This window comes from Hyperoodon ampullatus, assembly GCF_949752795.1.
Source record: "Hyperoodon ampullatus genome assembly, chromosome: 17".
In the NCBI taxonomy this organism is placed as follows: domain Eukaryota; kingdom Metazoa; phylum Chordata; class Mammalia; order Artiodactyla; family Ziphiidae; genus Hyperoodon; species Hyperoodon ampullatus.
In genome coordinates this window covers 58,431,019-58,452,140 of record NC_136930.1, presented here as the reverse complement: position 1 = coordinate 58,452,140, position 21,122 = coordinate 58,431,019, and the positions used below count along the sequence as shown (strand labels likewise).

Genomic DNA, 21,122 nt, shown 5'->3' with positions numbered 1-21,122 from the left:
TGGGTAGGAAGGGTGAATATCTGCTGTGGTTGTTACCCTTACGTAGTCTCTGGGAATACTTGAAGGGTCCCTTAAAGTATTTTACAAAGAGGACATCATCTCTGTAGACACATGAGCTGGAGTGAGTGTGCTTCAGGTGGCTCGGAGCAGGCAGTGTCCCAACACAGCCACACGTGGTCTGAACACCTGGCTGAGATGGAGTCATCCAGGCCTAGCTCTGGCGACCACACGGTAGCTGTCAAGGCTGCCGTCGGGCCGAATCGTGAGGACAATAGAGTGTGCGTTGGTCGTCCAACTGTTCACGTTCCGTATTTTTTCCCTCCCTCTCTCCTCATCAGCAGAGTGTCTTCCTCCTCATGTTAGAATAAGGGATGTGTCTATTACTGGTCCCTTCCAGACTGGCTGGGAATGGGCATGTCCTCTTTTAATGCCTCTGAGTTACCTGTTTGGAAGTTTGTGTTTTACCATGTTCTTTTGTTTTTTTAAAAAATAAGTAAATAAATAAATTTATTTTTAAAAAGATGGCATTGGGATAAATAATAGCTGTCTTTTTTTATTTTTTTGGTCTAATGTATGCCAAGTACTTTTTTTTTAATTTTTGAATTTTATTTTGTTTATTTTTTTATACAGGTTCTTATTAGTTATCCATTTTATACATATTAGTGTATATATGTCAGTCCCAATCTCCCAGTTCATCCCAACACCCCCCCACCCCGCCCGCCACCATGTTCTTTTTGATGGTGAGGAAAAGACTTGAACCTGTATTTACAGATGTTAAGCTTCGACATATATTTGCAGAACCACATTTAGCTGACCAAGGAGAGGTTTGGAAGTCATATTCTGTCTCCTCATAGCCTGACCCAAATGGTAAAATCAAACATAATTTAGCTTATTTAAATTGCCTGGGAGTGGGAGAGTGCAGAATAAGTCAGAGGCGAGTTCCTCAAAGATCCATGAGTTCTTCTTTGATGATAAAGTGAAGGGGGCTGGGGTTCTTGGACTGCAGGGTCCTCCAGAACATGGTTCCACTCTACCCTAGGACAGGGCTCACTCAGCAGACTTACTTCTGTAAAGGGCCAGCTAGCAAATATTTTAGTCTCTGCAGACCACGTGGTCTCTGTCACCACTACTCACCTCCACCATTGTAGCAAAAGAGTGGTCATAGACAATATATAAATAACATGGCTGTGTTCCAATAAAACTTTATTTATGGACACTGACATTTGAATTTCATATATTTTTAGGTCACAAAATATTCCTTTAGGTTTTTTCCCAGCCCTTTAAAAATGTAAAAATTATTCTTGGCTCACAAGGCATATGTAAACAGGTGGTAGGCTGGATTTGGCCCATGGGCTGAAATTTGCTCACCCCTGCCATAGAAGATGTCCACTGGACAGGTTCCTTTACCCAAATAGACATTGTGCTTCCTGTCCACTAGCTTAATCCAAGCTTATGTTCCTGAGACATTTCTGGTACATTGCTTTATTTTCATGTTAAAACATTAGTGACCTGACACTCATGAACACGTCCTTATTTGTTTGCGCAAAAGTTTTTGTGAGTATTCTGGGCACCAAAGGCCCCCAGGTGAATTAAGACTTTTGCCCTCAGGTCTTCACAGTGGAAGACCTGGATTGAGTCTACCTCTGATGATAGTTTTCTTGATAACATGTATTCTTATCATCTTTTTTTTTTTTTTCGCTGTGTTGGGTCTTCGTTTCTGTGCGTGGGCTTTCTCTAGTTGCGGCGAGCGGGGGCCACTCTTCATCGCGGTGCGTGGGCCTCCCAGTGTCGCGGCCTCTCTTGTTGCGGAGCACAAGCTCCAGACATGCAGGCTCAGTAGTTGTGGCACACGGGCCTAGTTGCTGCGCAGCATGTGGGATCTTCCCAGACCAGGGCTCGAACCCGTGTCCTCTGCATTGGCAGGCAGACTCTCAACCACTGCGCTACCAGGGAAGCCCACAACATGTATTCTTAATGTACGTCTTCCTTGCTAAGGTATTATTATACTTAGGTAAGCTAAGTCATAATGGGAGTTATGAAACCGAGACTGTAATATTTTGCTAGGATTTCAGTTTTCTTATTTTTCTCCATGAGGAAGAGCTAAGCAATCATATGTAACTGGTTAAAATGGAATCATATGTTAGTTTGGAAGGGTTCATCTGAATGTTAGAGAACACCTGATTCAAAGTGGCTTAACAACTAGGATTATTTCTCTCCCAGAGCCCCAAGTCCAGAGGGAGGCAATTACGAACATAGAGTAGCCCAATGATGGCAGAGCCAGTGTGGCTGTTAGCCTCTTGGCTCTCACTCATGTTTGGAGCCCTATTGTCACAGAAGGTCTGTAGCAGCTCTAGATAACACATCAGCATTCAAGGCAGAGAGAGGGAAGGAAGGGCGGTATCAACATCTGTTCTCTTTTGTTGGTTCCAGGACTGTCTTTTTATCCATCTGTTTAGGTCCCATTGGCAGGAACCTGTCAGCAGCTGCTTGTAGCTGCAAGGGAGGCTGGAGGATTGAGTTCTGACTTTGTAGACATGCTGTGGGAGGTGGCAAGGAGGAGAGCATTGGGAATGTTTAGCCACCAGAAGTGTCTCCTGCAAAGGGCGGGAGGCCTTTTGTGATGCCCGGATTACTTCTAGAGAGTAGAATTCTGCCGGATTTGAATCCAGAATATAACGAATAAGGCACTTCCCTTACTTAAACAGATATTTGGAGAGTGTCTGCTATGTGAATATTACATATGAGAGATGTACGAAGCAAGGGCCATGTCCTCCAGGAACTTTTTCTCTAGCTAGAAGCAAGAAATATACATGAAATGATAAACAATCTATCTCAATTCTAATAGCTAATGATGGGGATTGGAGTATATTTGCATCATAAGGTCATGTATTCATTTAGCAACATATATGAGGTGCCAAATACGTGCAACTTAGTCTTTGCAGGTACATAGATGACTAACACTGTTTCTGTTCTGCAGAAGGCAGTCAAGTGAAACAGCAGTTCCGGGACAGCTCTGTGGTTCCATGATTTACCATATCTTTGAATTATCCAATTAGGTTGGAAGCAACTCTTATTTGCTCTTTTGAAAAATAAAGATCTAAGCTACTCATAAGAAGGGAATGGCAGTCAGTAGGATTAAATCAGTATCTTTTCATCATACCTCTGCTCATTCTGTGAGCAATGATTCAGCATAACTGTATGTTAGTCATTTGGCTAGGCACTGGGCTTGTAAAGCTTAATAAGTCCCTTGTCTCATGGGGCTCCTAGTTATAGGGTAGGCAGACATGTTAATAAATACTTGCAATGCATGGTGTATACACACACACACCAGATTTAATAAGAAAAAGAGACATTGTCAACATTGCTTAGGAGGCTATAACGCATACAAAATCAGTTAAAGCTTCACAGGGGAAAGAAGAAAGAGCATTTCTTACTTCCTGAAGGGTTATCCATGCAAATAAGGGAAGGGAAGAGTATATTATGGAAAAAGATCAATTCTGGCAAAGCAGAGAAGCACAAGACATCTCAGCAGCTGCAAGCAGCGTCTATGTGTTGGTAGAAATGTAGGGGCAGGAGCCAGAGCAGCACCACTGGGGGTGTTTGCACAGCATCTCTGTTCACAGTGATGCTGGGAATAAAGGACCATTCAATTCGAATGAGGCTCTGTCCCTTGTCTCACTATGGGGAGAGTGTGGCGTGGGTGGGGACTGAAAGGACTGGGAAGCTGCATGACTTCTTGGCAAGTACAATCCACTTGTTCTTACAAATGAATGTTGTGATGCCAGCACATCCCTCAGCTCTTCTTGAATCATCTTGAGATGAAATGAAGCCTGGCACTTAGGCATAGTCTGTTACTGTGACCTAAGTCCCATTGGAATGGGACCCCTCAGAGGTCAGGGCCAGGAAGGCCCAGGCTCACTTCCAGCAAGTGAAGCTTGTCTTCTGCCAGTCAGGCTGGGGCCCATTTTGGAGAACATGCCCTTTCCAAGAACATTTTAAAGTAATCTGATACCATTGAGCTATTATTATCTATTATATTTTTTTAAAAAAAGAAAGCAAAAAACGTGTTATCCCTGAAAATCACAATAAGATGATAGAAAGAAGACTAAAATACTTTTGGAACTTTCCACTTAACAGAGGCAATAGGGAGGTGAAATGAGAGGGAGTCCATTTTTGGTTTTTTGTTTTAAAATTTTATTGTAGAATATAACAAAATTGATCACTGGAACCATTCTTGAGTGTGTGATTCAGTGGCATTAAATATATTTATTGTTGTGCAACCATCACCACTCTCCATCTCCAGAACTTTTTCATCAACCCAAACTGAAACTCCATACTAAGCAATAAGTCCCCATTCTCCTCTCCTCCAGCCCCTGGTAACCACTGTTCCACGTTGTCTCTATGAATTTGACTGTTCTAAGTACCTCTCATAAGTAGAATCATACAATACTTGTCCTGTGACTGGCTTACTTCACTTCGCATAATGTCTTCAAGGTTCATCCCTATTGTAGCGTGTATCAGAATTTCATTCCTTTTTAATACTGAATAATATTCCATAGTACATACATACGGCATTTTATTTATCCGTTTATCCATCGATGGGCATCTGGGTTCTTTCCACCTTTTGGCTATTGTGAATAATGCTGCTATAAACATGGATATACAAATATCTGTTTGAGTCCCTAGTTCAATTCTTTGGTCGAATTGCTGTATCAAGTGGTAATTCTATTTTAATTCTTTTTTTTTTTTTGAGGAATTCGCCATGCAGTTTTCCACAGACGCTGTCCCATGTTACATTCCCACCAGCAATGTGCAAGGGTTTTCAATTTCTGAGGGAGTGGGTTTTCTCACATGTAAAAAAGATGGTGCCTTCTAATTGGCATCTCAAAACAATGCTAAAACACGTGTATTTGCATGAGGAATTTTCTCTAGGTTTTTAAAAGAGCAACATTTGTAAAATCTGGTCTTTAACTCCTCATTTTAAGAGCTCACCATCAGCAACTTTAACATTAAAGCAACAGTGGCAGCCCTTCAGGTAAAGACCACAAGGCAGCCTGCAGTGTCAGTTCAATAACTAGAAATCCATAAGGCACAAGACTGGTTGGGAAGATCAGGGAAACAAGAAGATCTCAAAGCTGACCTGTGAGCTGCTGAGCCCATTAAATTGAATAAATAACTTCAGTGAAAACAAGAAAGGGTAGAGATGAGGATAGAAAAGAGAAAGCAAATGGGGGCACCTTTTACATGATGAACAGAGAGATGGAGGTCACGGCGTGTAAGAGGCCATTTAAAAGTCGCTTGATTTGTAAACATTAGGGACGTGAAATTTCAGGGAAAACAAAACACAGCCTGTCAGAAATGGTTTTAAACAAATAAACCCAAACACAAAAACCTAAATCAACTGCAGGATTTGCAGGCGAGGAGGGAACAGCTGTGGAGGATTAAAATATATGTGGGAGGAACGTGACGTGTAGAAAGTCCAAATGCCATAACCCATCTCATGTCTAGAGATCTTACATTTTGTACACCTAGTATTTACTAGCAGAGAAAAGATACCTTTTGATGAAGGCATAGTTGTGTAAAGACAGAAGATTGGTGGTTCGTTCAGCAGCTGAACAGATGTTTCTCCAGTGCCTGTTATGTGACCAATGCTGGACTGGGCAGTGGAGATGGAGCTGGCAGTTGTGGTCGGTGAAGCAGACAGGTCAATTAGACAGACATCCTCAGAGAGTGAGGGGATGAAGCACCAGGATGTCAGAAGCTCCTAGAAGGCTTTCTGAAGAAGTCTGAAAAGACACGTGGGCTGAGTGGGAGTTCACTCCCCAAAGAAGGAAGTAAGGTTGAGGTGGAGTAGAACTTCTTTCTAGGAGGAGGGACCAACATGAGCACAAGTGAGGGAAGTACGAGAGTCTGATGGGTGGGGAGGTGATGGCAGAGGAGAACAGGAGGTGCCGGAAGCTATCAGCAGCTCAGTGATATTCCTAGGCCATGAATTTCAAGGCAGGAAGCAGCTGGGAATCATGCTGGAGTAAGATCAAAGATACACACTTTTTTCTTTTCCGCACTCATCTCTAAATCTGTCCCATGCCCATCCGCCACCTCCCGACACAGGCTCACCTCTTTTTAATAATCACAATTTTAGTATGTTTAATTGAAGATTCATTGTAAGTAGGCTGATCTTTGGAGATGGGGAAGCTGATTGATATTAACAGTAATTAGCCTCATGCTTTCATAGGTTTTGTTCTTTTTCTACTACTGCCTGAGTTGGGCATTGCAGATAGTTCTCCAGCATCTGTTCCACCCCTGCCTTGTTGAGTAACAGCGATGTGGTTTGGGGACTTGACCTTAGCTGAAGGTCAGCTGGTTTAAGGGTAATCCTATCTCTACTGCCAGGGTTTTAGTTCACTAACGGATGTGTGTGATTCACTTTGGGCCAAAGAGAAAAGATCCAAGTTTGGAGGAGGATTTGAGGAAGAAAACTATGGTCAATCAAGCTGTCTCTATTGCTAGATGAGAACCAGAAGCTTGTAGCCCTAGTGCCATGTGGCGACCCAGGCTTAGGATAAAGGTGATGTTATGGATAGCAAAATAGAAAGATGAAAAAGAGTCCTTGATGGCGCCGTTGAACTTGGAAATCAGCTAACTCAGAACTTTTCCCACTACTGGGCTTCCTCTCCTGAAAGATAATGATTTTCCTTACTGCTTAATCTATTTTGGGTTTGTTCATCTGAAACTTGAAATCATCTGCAACCTAAATGATACATGATCTTTGTGACCTTCAGTAGACACCTGTATGACTTTTTATGACTATAACCCTTTGAGCCTCATTTCCCTTGTCTGTGAAATGAATATAATTATGTCTCAGAGTTCTTCATGAAGATTATTTGAGACACACCACAACTCTGAGGGAAGAGGCATGAACTAATACATGCTGAGTGCCTACAAGGCACCATGAAATAGACTGGTCCTTGTTTTAGGAAGCTTAAAGGCTAGAAGAGAAATTCAGATAACTTTGATATAAAATAGTTTAAATAGGGTCACATGCATATGGATCTTTGTACAATAAGTTTTTTAAGATCATTCGTACGATGTTGACTACTTGCCATTCCAGGCACATGATCAAATCTGAAGAGTTGGTACTTAAACCAAAACCTGAAGCATAAGTAGGGGTTAGGTGAAGAATGGGGAAGAACAGTTCAGGCAAAGAAACATTATATACAAAGTCCAGAGGGGACAGATTATGAACGGCCTTGTTGGCCATGTTAAAGAGTTTTGAATGATCTGGGTGTAAAATGAAGCCATTAGAAAGTTTTTTTTTTTTATTTTTTACTTTTTTATTAAGGAAAATTTCAACATAGACAAAAGTGGAAGGAGTAGTATAATAAATCCCCATGAATCCACCAATTAGCTTCAAGAATTATCAACGCATGGCCAATCTCATCTCATCTATATCATTCTCTTGTCCCCCATCCATTTTTTGTACAGTAGGTCCTTGTTGGCTATTTGTTTTAAATAAAGCAGTTGTATATATTTCAATTCCAAACTCCCTAACTATCCCTCCCCTCCAGGTAACCATAAGTTCGTTCTCTAAGTCTGTGAGTCTGTTTCTGTTTTGTAGCAGAAGTCTCTTGAACTAACCTATACATTTTTAAATGGGATTGCGGGGGTCCAGCGAGGAAGAGCAGTTGGGCTGGTCACATTCTGGGGGACAGAGATGAGTAGCTTGGACCAGGGTGATGGCAATGGAGGTGTGGAGTGAAGTAGGTGGATGGGAGCAGCATTTTGAGTGTAGTGCTTACTGGCTCTGGTGATAGATATGAGGGATGTGGTGACTTATGGAGAGAGTGTGTCAAGGAGGACTCTTCAGTTTCTGTGTAACTGAAGACAGGAGAAAGTGAATATTTTTTGGTAGAAAAACCAAGGTTCAGTGTGAACATGTTAAGTATGAGATCTGTGATACACTGACATTGGGATGTTGAGTCACAGTCTTACATCTGAGGCTCATGAGAGAGGTCTCTTTGGGCTGGATTTAAAATTTGAGAGTCATGGTCAGGTTGATTGCATCAGAAGTGCTGGAAATGGATGGGACCTGTTAAGGGAGAAGTGGAGAGTGGGGAAAAGAACACCTGACTGACTGCTTCTGGGAAGGCTTCCCTCATCTCTCAGGTGTAAAATATTCTTTCACAAGCCTGATCAAGAGAAAAGGAAACCCTGGGGTGCTAAGTAAAGGGAAGAATTTTAGAATCGCAGATGTCCTCTAAAGGGGAAGAATGCTGAGAAAGGGGGAGACTGAAGATCCTGGGTAAAAGGAGATTACTGATGAAGTGGAGTCTCGAGGGAGATGGAAGGGAATTGGAGGTTCTGGCCTTAAATCCTCTGGGACCAAGGGGAAGGGTATAAGGATAGAAGTTTAGCTACATTTGAAGGTTTGAGGGTCACAAGGAGATGAGAGAATTCTCCACCAGAGACCTCAAAACACACATACCAGCTATATGTACATAAGTGTGTGCACATTCACTCACACACACCCGTTGGTTCATGGATGTCATCCAGGGGGAATGTATGTTTCCTATAACATTCCCCGCTATTTCTTTGATAGTCATGGCTACACAGGAGGAACTCCTATGTGGAATGAATAAATATACTCAGTATGAGCTTTAGATTTTATTTGTGAGGGTATCTGCGTTAAAGGATGTGGAGAGATAAGGTGAAAATAGGAAGCTATAGGCTGAGCTCCCTTAAACCCTCCACTCTGACCTTTCCTTCTTTCATGGAGGAGTAGTAACTGTTTTTTTTGTTTTTTGTTTTTTTTTTCGGTACACGGGCCTCTCACTGTTGTGGCCTCTCCCGTTGCGGAGCACAGGCTCCGGACGCGCAGGCTCAGCGGCCATGGCTCATGGGCCCAGCCGCTCCGCGGCATGTGGGATCTTCCCGAACTGGGGCACAAACCGGTGTCCCCAGCATCGGCAGGCGGACTCTCAACCACTGCGCCACCAGGGAAGCCCTGTATGTGTTTTTTGTTGTTGTTGGTTTTTTTTTGCGGTACGCGGGCCTCTCCCGTTGCGGAGCACAGGCTCTGGACGCACAGGCTCAGCGGACATGGCTCACGGGCCCAGCCGCTCCGCGGCATGTGGGATCTTCTCAGACCGGGGCACAAACCCGTGTCCCCTGCATCGGCAGGCGGACTCTCAACCACTGCGCCACCAGGGAAGCCCTAGTAACTGTTTTAAAACCACTAGTTCTTTTGTTTCTTGTCTGCCTCTTCTATTGGATTGTGAGTTCTTTGAAGCTAACATCTGTCGTATATAAATCCATGCTTGCAAGACCTGGTCCAGGAAGGGCACACAGTAAGTGCTCAGTAAATATTTGTTGAATGACTGCAAGAGGGTGGACTTGAGTGGATGCTTGAAGAATAGAGAAGATTCAGAAATGGGAGGGGCTGAGCAGTTTTCCAGATGGAAGCAGAGATACACACTAAACTGCAGGGGTTGAAATGATTGCATGTGTGGAAGGCAGTACCCAAGTTGCCTGATTTGGTATTGTCATCTGTAATGTGGGGGTTAGTTGCTTGCTCAAGGTCAAACAACTTGGAACTGATGGTTCCTGGATTTGTACTCTAGTCTTTCTGACTTCAAAGCTCAGGATTTCCCACCATACGATGCTCCCTCTTCACCAAATCGTTTCCCGTAATTATGACCCCACCTCTCAACTTGGAGATTCCTTGTATCTTCCCACATAGGCCAGATGAAATATTGTCTTTCATGGACACCTCCTTTATAGGATCTGTTTTCTGAGTTTAGATTTTTTCCTCTTTCCTAGCTCTCCACTGCGGTTTGAATCCACGGGGTATTGATCACCCTGCCCGTGCTGAAGGTATTAAACTGCAAATTGAAGGTGAAGGTGTTGATTCTCACTCTATTAAAAACAAAAATTTCCAGAAGGTACTTGACCAAAAAGGAACCCCCAAGCGACTGCAGGCAGAAGCCGAGACAGCTAAGGTAGGTAATAATCCAGTAAGTTAAGGAGATTCTGAAGCTGCAGCTTTGCTATTTTGTGGTCCAGCCCCAGATAAGAACTGATGGTGCTTTCATTAATTAGCATTGTATCTTCAGTTAAAGAAACAGTGCTCCTTGATTGCAGGTAATGAGAAATGAAAATATTGACTGCATACCCTTTAAAGTGAAATTGAAACACATTTGTGGTCAGTTTCATCGCATGAGGTTCTGAGGATGGTATAGAATGAGCTACAGGGAAGAGTGCCTTGGAATTAAAGCTGAAAGATTTGTTTGCCAGGCTCAGATTTGTCATTTTATGATATTGGACAAGTCCTGTGACTTTTCAAGCCTCAGATTTTTCACCTATAGAATGGGTATCAGAAAAACTCCATCCTCCATTAGGTTGAACAGATGAAATAATATTATGTATGTGGAAGTGTTTTGTAAAAGGCCCAGTTGGCTGCATGAGTATGAGGGGGCTTTTTGCTGACAATCACAATAACAAGTAATATTTTATTAAATATATACATATATGCCAGGTACTGTTTGAAGGACTCTTGATATACTGGCTTATTGTCTCCCGGTAACAATTCTGTGAGGTAGACAATAGTAAACAAGACCCTAATTAATGAAAGGTAAAATTGTTTTATTTTGATGCAGGATACTTTGTTCTTTTAGTCTTTTAGCCTAGATGTTGGTATAAAACACACCTTGGTAAACTGGGAGGATGGATGATTCTTTAGTAAGAGCAGCGTCTTTCAAAGGTTTTCTGCAATGGAACTGGCACTGTATGGGTTTTTGTCTGCAATCAGTGAAGATGCTCTTGTTGGAGGTGTATATTAGTTTGTCCCTTGGAAGTTGAGATGACTAATCTTCGTGTGGTTATTTGATTTCTCCCTCGTGCATTTCCTTCAAAGGAATTTCCTTTCAAATATTTGTTGAGTGGATGAATATGTACATGCCTTGGAAAGCAAACGTTGCAATCATCCAAGAAAAACCTTAAGTAGAAAGGTCACTTGGCTGTCATACAATAACCACCACTCCCCCCAAAAAATGCCTTCCAAAATCAGATGTGAATTTTTCTTCTTTATCTATAGTTTTGAATAATTACCATGGCTCCTTCCCTTCTTTAGTGTGGATAATTAAAAACTGATGACATAATGAGTGTCTGTGTGTCTGTGTTGTAGGGAGTGGAGAATGATTAGCAAGGAAGATATTGCAGATATTTTGCACTAGATATGGTAGCTGAGAGAAATTGCACCTTATAGGAAACTGGTTGATTATTGAGGTTTGGTCTGTAAGAGGAGTTAGGAATAAGTGAGCCCTATTATGACATCTAAATCCGATCAGCCAGTGGTGCCATCTTGAAAGAGTGAGAAAAAAATGTCTTAAGGGTCTTCTTTAACTAGGAAGATAAATGGTTTGTCTGAGTAGGATCTTTTCAAAGATATGCTTAAAATATTAAAAATTAGAGTGGGGAAAAAGAAAACAATTTATTGACATTTGCCTGATTTAATTCACCTTTCAACATGTCCATATTCTCTTTTATTTGCACGACAGATTGGTGATATAAGAAGTTTGATTCAAACCTGATAGGGTTGGATAACTTCTGAATTATTTGGAATGTGTGCAATTGTAGTAAACCCTGAATTTTCATGTCAGTAGCACCTGCCTTTGCCTCTAGATCATTTTACGTTTGCTTTGCTGAAAACCTACTTCACTGAGAATGTAGTTGTCCATAATGAACCGTTCCTCAGGAATAGCCTACAGCTGGAAACCACACTCATCTGAGTTTGTCCAGATCACCTAAAATGAAACCCCCAAACAGGGTTGAGAGGGGATTCTGAATGTCTTCACATTGACATGTTTAGGAGTGAACAGATGAGGAGCTGTTGTTACAAAGTATTTATTTTTTCATGCAGGTCTTGATGACAATGGTGGTTGCTGGGGGGACAAAATAAAAAGAGCTTGATTACTGCAGACCTGCAGTGTCACATACCCTGGAGATTCTGAGCCACAGACAATGTGAACATGTTCTGTGCATGTACAGACACACTGAAATGTGCCCTCCTGGTGCACTTAGAGGGTTATTGGAGTTGTGAGTCATCCTTTTTCCTTGGGTAAAGAATTGAATCCCTGGTAACTTGACCTACTCTAAACTTACCCTAAAAAACCTCTGGCTAGAAATGCACGCACTTAAAGCCACTCAGTAGTGTAAGTTGGTACAGATTTTCTGGAGGACACTCTGATAGAGTTATCAACATTTTACATGTGTATAAGTTTTGAGCCAGTAATTCCCTCTCTAGGAACTTGTCCTAAGGAAATAATCATCCAGATGTGCAAAGATGGCTGCAGGAGAATGGTCACTCTAGCAATGTTTATAATATGAAAACAATATCCTTTCATAGGACATTGGCTCAAGAAACTGTGTGTTCGTGGAATGGAATAGAGTTCTCCCTTTATAAGGGTGAGGGAGACCTATGTGTACTTATCTTAGTCTATTCAGGCTGCTATAACAATACCTTAAACTAGGTGACTTATAAACAATAGAAATTTATTTCTCACAGTTATGAAGGCTGGGAAGCTCAGGATCAAGGTGCCACCAGATTATCTGATGAGAGCCTGCTTCCTGGTTCATAGACAGTCGTCATCACACTGTGTCCTCACATGGTGGAAAGGGACCAGGAATCTCTCTGGAGTCTCTTTTACAAGGGCACTAATCCCATTCATGAGGGCTCCACCCTCATCACCTAAGCACCTCCCAAAGGCCCCTCCTTCTAATACTATCACATTGGGGGTTAGGTTTCAGCATGTGAATTTTAGGGAGACACAGACATTCGTCTGTAGCAGTGTTTATGTGGGAAAATGAGTATGCTGCTATTTTAGAGTGGGGAGAGGAGGGAGAAGGGCAAGTTACTGCACACAGTAAAACGTTCTCATTTTCGTAAAAATATCTTTTCTCTGTAAAAAGGCATCACCGAGTCTGAAAGAGTTCATTCCACAGTTTGAGCAGCAGTTTACATCTGGAGCTGTGATTATGGGGAAAACTTTCTTTTTCTGCACTTGAGTTTTTTTGTTTTTTTTTTTAAAGATATGTACCCTTTCAAGCATATTTATTTTAAAGCCCTTTTCAGATTGTCCCATTAACTTAAACAGCTCATCCATGACTTTTCCTGTTTGTTGAGTCTGTATTCTGCCTTTGAGGGTGCTGTCTTTCCTCCCGTGGCTCCTAATGCTTGCTGGTTATTTGCCAAGGGGGAGTTATCTTGGGGACTATGAATGCCTTGGGTTGTGGAGGCCATTTGATGAGGTGCTTTTTGTAGTCTTTGTGCTGCTGAAGCAAGCACTGATGAGGTGCTTTTGTGTTTGTCTCTTCCTGAACTTTTTGGGATGTAATAGCTTTGACCAGGTGTTTAATTATGTTTCAATTTGATGTTCTCTTTGCTGACGCACTACACGAATCAAGTCCCCCCAGATGTGCTCTCCCATCTGCAGACTTCACACAGGAACCTGGTTCTAGCATGCTATCACGCCTGTAGGTTCTGCCACTTTTGGTCTGGCCAAGTTGGGCTTTGAAACCAATCCCTGTTCCAGATCTCCAGCAGGCATACTGTGCTTCAGTCCTCCTCATTGCTGTGGGCTCCTGGCACCTAGAGATGTCTCTTTGGCCTTATATAACTTTAAAAATATATTTTCTAGTATCTTTAAGTTTTTAGAGCCTGAGAAGAGATTGTATAGCACAAGTTTAATCTACCATCTTAACCCTGAAATTTACATTGCTTTCATAATTAAAAAATATCTCTATCACTACATATCTTTGGAAAAATCATCCTTTTTGTTTCTTTATCTTAAATGTGATTTGGCACCCTTGGCCCCAGTTACTCTAAAGACTAGGGCCCTGATTCCAGAAAGAGGTTATCGGTGCTATGAGTTGTCATCAGCTCTTATAGACAAAAGAGAAATCAATAGAGAACCAAGCTCACTTTGTTTTGTTTTTTTTGGCTGCACCGCATGGCATAAGGGATTTTAGTTCCCCAACCAGGGATCAAACCCGTGCCCCCCCTGCAGTGGGAGCACAGAGTCTTAACCGCTGGACCGCCAGGGAGCTGGACCCCCGAGCTCACTTTTAAGCCTTATTATTAGGTAGCATAGAGTCTAGTTGGAAAAAAAAAAAAAAGAAAGAGATTCAATTGAATTGTGGATTTGCAAAAGCTATTTACCATTGGGAGTGCTAAATGCCAGTGAGGACTTAGGAATTCAGAGAGTATGCATGCCATACCACAGCTGCAGTTATAAGTTCAAAATGCAGAAACTATGTTGACTTAGCTTTACAGGTGGATACCCGGCAAGAGATAGTACGTATAGCATTTCGTCTCATCCAGGGGGCCAGAAGGTATGAAGGTACACAGCTGCTTCTGTTCCTTCACCCACACAGGGGCGCCTACAACTGCCGCAGATGAGACCCAAGGTGAGGATGAGCTTCCTTGACTCACAGAAGGCACAGCCTCTTTTTCCCACCATTCTTTTTACCATTCTAGTCATGTGGGCCCAAGGCCATCTCACTGGTCCTGTAGACCAGGTGTGGTCCACAGAGCAGTTTTCAAGGAAGCAGCGCTGTGAGCCCCTGGGGTCCTTCCCGGACAGGCCTGAGGTTAATGAACCCTTCCTTCCAGAGCAGTAGGCATGGGGCTGCCAGAGGGTAGGTACTCCAGGAGAGGAAGAAATGCACCTATGCTGTGAAATATGGGTAACATTCAAACATGCAGTAGTAAGAATGGAAGGCGTCCTTAGCAATGGTGTGGCCACAGACATCCTCAGGTACTCTCAGCAACAGTCTCCTTGAGTCCAGGTTTGTGTTGCGGAAGATGAGGTTGGAACAGTAGGTTGGGGCCCAGTCATATGGGAGTTGAATGCTAGGAGCGTAGATTTATTTTCTATCTGCACCATCCAGTATGGTAGCCACTAGCCATGTGTGGCTATTAAATCCATTAAAAATGAATAAAATGAAAAATTGTTTCCTTGGTCATACCAGCAAAATTTAAAAGTTCTCCATGTGTCTAGGGATTACTGTCTTGGATAGCACAGACATAGAACATCACAGAAAGTTCTGTTGGACAGGCTGCTCTGGTTTGTGGAAGCCATTGAAGTTTTCTGGGTATAGGAGTGAGTGAGATGAAAAGATGGAATTGTGTGATCTGACCCTTGTCCTTGGGCCTGGGGGGACATGTGCTTCAATCATGAGAAAAATGTGGAAAGGGGAGTCTGTTTTGAAAGTGATATCCCTAAATGCTCTGATGGTTGGAATTTGAGTTTCCATGGCAACTCGGGCTATGGACTAAGATCAGCCCATCAGCAAACAGTATCCTGGCTGTTCACCTTGGAACTCTGGAATGTGTCCTCACAAGTGGCCTAAATACAGCATTGGGAAACTAGAAACTCTTCACTTCTAGACTTGCTTTTCTAGGTGCTTATGAGGAAACTTACCCTGTGTTTTCATGCCTATGAAAGAAGGGTTTCATAAGGTTAATCTTTATTTTTTCTTGCCAGCAATGCTAATTCTCCAGAGGCTGTAAAGTGGTGAATCAGAGTAATGATCAAGAGTCTTGGTGGCTTTTTGTGTGTCCCTTTTATATGTGTCACTGCCCCCTTTTTATTTATAAAATCTCTGTTTTGCAGCTGAGAAAACAAAGAATTTGAATGGCTTGCCAAAACTTAGTTTCTGGCTAAAAATTGGAGGAAGATGAAATTCACATCTAAGTATAATGACCCTGAAACCATGATTTTTTTCACTCCTTTAACATTAAATGTACAAATGATTTATTTATTTGAAAAGAAAATATAATCTGATATACTGAGAATCTGGCCAACTAGGTGAAAGAAGAGGTTAAAATGCTGCCTGTATTCTTCCTTTCTTGGATAGAAACACAGCAGATCTTTATTGCTGTATTACATAAGGGTGAAGCAGCGCCAGCATCCAAAACAGTGAATAATTGCCTGCATTTGGCTTTGGGATGCATTCTGTGAATCTTTGGCAGCAGATAGCCTTTTCTCATTAGGCTAATATTAGATTTAGTTTGTGTTTCTTTGGCACTGAGTTAAAGGAGCTGGCCTGGAATTTTGTGCTGGAGGCAGGAGGAGGAGAAAGCCAGGTGCTTTGGATAAGCCACAGGTGGATAAATGAGAGTTGACTGGAGAGCCGCTGGTGGACGTTTGTAAGAGTGGGCAGGAAGCAGTAATCTTGGATTGAAATGGAAAGTTCAAAGAATTTTGACTTGGGTTACAGATGAAGGGTGGATTGTACTTAACCTTGATCAAATTACATGGCTCAGCTGCCTCTGAGAAGGTCTGTAGCAATTTGGGGATAGAATGATCTAATTCTTGGCTCTCTGTATTTCTTGGCTTGGGGATCAAGAGTGTCTCCAAAAGAAGCTGCCAACCCAATATAAAGTCACCAATGATAGGAAAGGACATAATGCATGGGAAACATAATAAGCACATCCTTAGTTAAGAATTGTCAGGGGTGAGAATAAGAGAGACAAGCCAGAATGACTTCATGCTATGTGAGTTCCAGCTCCCCCCAACCCGCCCCATATATACACTGGGCACTTGGAAAGAAAGAAACTACCATTAACCCATATTTGAAAAGGTAAGCATTTATTACCAAAGTGTTGAGCTCTGAAAAGTGCAACAATAGAGCATGTATTTGAGCCACTGTTTCATGGTACAATCAACCAAGAAGGAACCTTAGGGAACATCTGACTACCTGATTTATTTCATAGGTGAGGATGAGAATATATGGTTTCTCCAAAATCTTGAAGCTAGTAGTGGCATAGCCTAGCCTAAAACAGTAATTCTGACCCATGGCCACTGCTTTCCTCTCTGTTGTGCTGACAAATCTTATACAAAACAACAAGAGCCTGCAGCCATTTGGTTAATATTCCTTTTCTTGTGTACCAGGACTGTAGTACATGCCGTTTGAGGATGCAAAATGGAAAGTTGCATCGGGGGAGGTGGAACCCCTATCAGTGGGTGGATCAGAGCCCAGTTACAATTCCATCGACAGTTTTGACACGGCAAAGATAAGCCTCTGGAAGAAAGGGCATTTGAGTTCTAAGGGTGGCTTGTCTGGTAGCACTCTGCCCAAATACTTTTCTTTTCCAGCCTGAAATGCTGGAGATAATATGTAAACCTTTCAACCATGGCAGCAGTTAGAACCATACCAGTCAGAACTGATTGAGAGATTTCAGAATTGTATGCATCTATATAAAGGCAAAGGTATAATTTGTACCTAAGAAAGAGACAGACATAGGTGGCACACAGGACAGCAGTGAGCTTCTTCTGTAGCTGTGTTGAAAAGACTCCCAGTCCTTGATGGGTGATGCTGGAAAAGCCGTATCTAAAAGCCCTGGTCAACTCAGCTGAGTGAAGAACTCAAGAAGCAGATAAAGTAGAACTTGAGAGAGAAGCTTGAGGCCAAGTAAGATGAACAGCAGAAGGTGGTGGAAGAAAGCGGGGTTGGGCCTTTGCACACATGGCTAGAAGGCTGATGCTAGCTCCTGGTGAGGGGCACTGTCGTTCAACAGACACACACCATCTCTGAGCATATAGTGTCACCCTCTTTCTCTCTACATACACACCAGATGGTAAAACGTTTTATAAAATCCATATTATTAAGATTTTTAAGTGTATCTTTGCTTTCCCTGGTATTCTATGTCATAGTTGCTGTTGAACTATGAATACTTGGACTCAGGTGACCATTTAGAACAGGGGTGTGCAAACTTTTGCTGTCAAGGGCCAGATAGTAAATGGCTCTGCATGGTGGATGTCGCAGTCCCCACGTGACTTTGAGGAAGTGGATGCATTTCACTGAGATGCTTACATGGGGACCTGTGGTTTAGATGCACATCTTCACTGCTCCACATTGGCTCGGCTGTGCCTCAGCCGATGGGAGGAGCTGGGCCGCTCAGCTTTAGACACTGCACACCCAGCATTCTGAAGCAGTGTTGGGGGAGGGTGAGAGGTGGACAGGGTACTTGGAATCATTTTTTTAAAATACCTTGCTTTCTCTTCTTTCTTCTCTATAAGTATACAGATGGCTACTGCTTATGTTCTATTTGGATATAAATTGCCAAAAGTTAACAGCTGTAAAGGGAAAAAAACATGGTAATAAGTAATACAGCATTTTAAACTGTCCTGGCATCACTTATACATTGAGAAAACTAGAGTATTCATTATGTAAAAAAAAAAAATGCGAATTGCACAGCCAGTTCTGTTGTTCAGAGATCAATTATTCATCAGCACATCGTGTTCATTCGTTCTACCTCCACTGCGTATTCTGAAATCCACACGTGCTCCGCCTCCACTGCTATCACCCGGCTCGACCTCGTCATCTCTTAACTGGCTTCCACTTCACTCCTGCCCTCCTGTGATCCATTCTTCACCCGGTGGTCTTGAATCAAAGGATACCACTCACCAGCTTAGCATCCTTAACGGTTTTTCCTAGCACTTAAAGTAAAAATCCAGACTCATTCCCATGGTAAGAACCCAAGATATTTCGGCCGTGCTTGACCTCCCTAGTCCCCCCTCATATCAGGCTTCCCTCTGGTTGTCTGAGCTCCAGACATACCTGTCTTTCTGTTTCTCGAATATACCAAGGTCATTCTCTCCTGAGCGCATTCATACTTGTCATCCAGCCTGCCTGTATTTGCCCCCTTGATCATTGCACCACTGGTTCCTTATCACATAGGTCTCCGTCAAAGGTCCCTCTGCAGAGAAGCCTGACCACTCGAGTCACACTTTCTGACATCACTGTTTGTCCTCCATAGAGCTTCTTCCTGTCTGAAATCATCCTATTTATTTTCTGTGTCTCCAGTAAAATGTAAACTCCTTGAGAGCAGTGATCTTGACTGTCTTGTTCACTGCTACAGCATCAGTGCCTGCTACAGGGTGCAGCACATCATAAAGAATACACTTTGGGGCTTCCCTGGTGGCGCAGTGGTTGAGAGTCCACCTGCCGATGCAGGGGACACGGGTTCGTGCCCCGGTCTGGGAGGATCCCACATGCCGCGGAGCAGCTGGGCCCGTGAGCCATGGCCGCTGAGCCTGCGCGTCTGGAGCCTGTGCTCCGCAACGGGAGAGGCCACATCAGTGAGAGGCCCGCGTACCGCAAAAAAAAAAAAAAAAAAAAAAGAATACACTTTTGATTTGATAAATGAAAATAGTTGATGTGACCCAGAAGTCCCTTGCCTCTGGGTCTTCCTTTCTTTTGCCTCATAGTTATTTCTTTATCTTTAACCTCTCTACAAGCAAGCAGGAGGATACATCTTGTTGGATCCTGTAACAATTGTCAGTGGCAGGGAATGCTTTTCTGGATGGTGGGTGCAAGTGGAACACTGTCCACAGGATGAGCAAGGGATACTTCCATAGCTACTCCATTACCCTTCATCCTCAAAGTCTAGACTAGGCAAATACCTGTTTGTAGTCTGTGGTAGGCATTCCAAACTTCACTTAGGCCAAGAGTCTCCAACCTGCAGATAAGAACCAGTGATCTCTCTGCTACCTCCAGGGTTGGCCAAGATTTCAGAGGGCGAGGTTCCTTCACCCCCACCCATAGCTATTCACCATCCTCAGTCTAAGCATCAGCTGACTACCCTGATTTCTGTCCCATTTCCTTGAAGTCAAAACTTGAAGGTAATAGAAAGCAGCAGCTTCTCCTGAAATGATCAGGAACTCCTGGCTTAAATTGAAAACCAGACCACCAGGTACCAAGCAACACCTAAAACATTATGGCCAGGGATTTATGAATTAGAAATAGTTTTCAAATGTTGCTTTCCCATGTGACCATACATATCAGTCTGCTTGAGCTGCTGTAACAAAATTCCATAGATTAGGTAGCTTCAATCATAGACATGTATTTCTCACAGTTCTGGAGGCTGGAGTCCGAGATCAAGGTACCATCCAATGTGGTTCCCAGCAAGGGCCCTCCTCCTGACTTGCTGATGGAAGCCTTCTGCCTGTGTCCTCACATGGTGGAGAGAAAGTGAGCTCTAGTCTCTCTTCCCCTTCTCAAAAGGGCACTACTCCTATCCTGGGGCCGCACCCTCATGACCTTACCTAAACCTAAGCATCTCCCAAAGGCCCTATCTCCAAATATCACCACATTGAGGGTTAGGGCTTCAACGTATGAATTTGGGAGGGGCCACAAACATTTGGTCCAGAATATATACCAAATATGCATTTTGGCCAAATGGCTGAGTGTTCAGTCACTATTTGGCTGTAGTGGAATATTATCATCATAGAAGAAATGTCTGTCATACAAGGATAAACCTGAAATATTAGTAAGAATACCTATTTATTACAACTTAAAGTTATACCAAGCAGATTTTTTTAAAAAAAATTGGCATTGTAGTGCAGTGTAATAATTCCTCAGAGCTGTCGGCTCCTGTGGTTTTTATATTGCGCATTTATGATACTGAAAATACACCCTTTCAACTGAGGTCAGTGAAGGAGCAACATACATTTTGGTCCAGCTCTGCCACTACAGGGTCGTGCTAATGGTGATATTCCCAAGTCATTAAGCCTTCATCCTCTCCGATGATAACTGACTGAAATAAAGACTTCAACTCTTGGACTTGCCATCTTAGTTGAAGCTCGTGACGCAATTTCATTGAAACAATCCCATAAACTAAAGCTTTGGGCTGTATTTTTTTTATAAGTTTATTTATTTTTGACTGCATTGGGTCTTCATTGCTGCACATGGGCTTTCTCTAGTTGTGGCGAGCGGGGGCTACTCTTTGGTGCAGTAAGCAGGCTTCTCATTGCAGTGGCTTCTCTTGCTGCGGAGCACGGGCTCTAGGTGTGCAGGCTTCAGTAGTTGTGGCACACAAACTCAGTAGTTGTGGTGCATGGGCTTAGTTGCTCCATGGCATGTGGGATCTTCCCAGACCAGGGCTCAAACCTGCGTCCCCTGCATTGGCAGGCGGATTCTTAACCACTGCGCCACCAGTGAAATCCCTGGGCTGTATTTAAAGAAGATGCTTTTTAAAAATTCTCAAGATCAAGCTGAATTTTGTTGCCATCCCTGTGGTTTTCTTTCTTCAAAGATGTTTTCACAATATTCACTATAAA

The 21,122-nt window shown here is 42.8% G+C and overlaps 1 protein-coding gene across 1 annotated transcript in view; it reads left to right on the top strand.

The window, feature by feature from the left end:
* Window positions 1-9,692: 9,692 nt before the first annotated feature.
* SAMD12 (sterile alpha motif domain containing 12) overlaps window positions 9,693-21,122 on the top strand; it is a gene marked incomplete at both ends in the record, with an annotated part of 208,411 nt that continues 196,981 nt past the window's right edge. Inside the window, 2 exons of the mRNA XM_079722161.1 lie at window positions 9,693-9,723; window positions 9,820-9,998. Coding sequence (XP_079578287.1) covers window positions 9,693-9,723; window positions 9,820-9,998 — 210 coding nt within the window. The remainder of the gene's footprint in view (window positions 9,724-9,819; window positions 9,999-21,122) is intronic.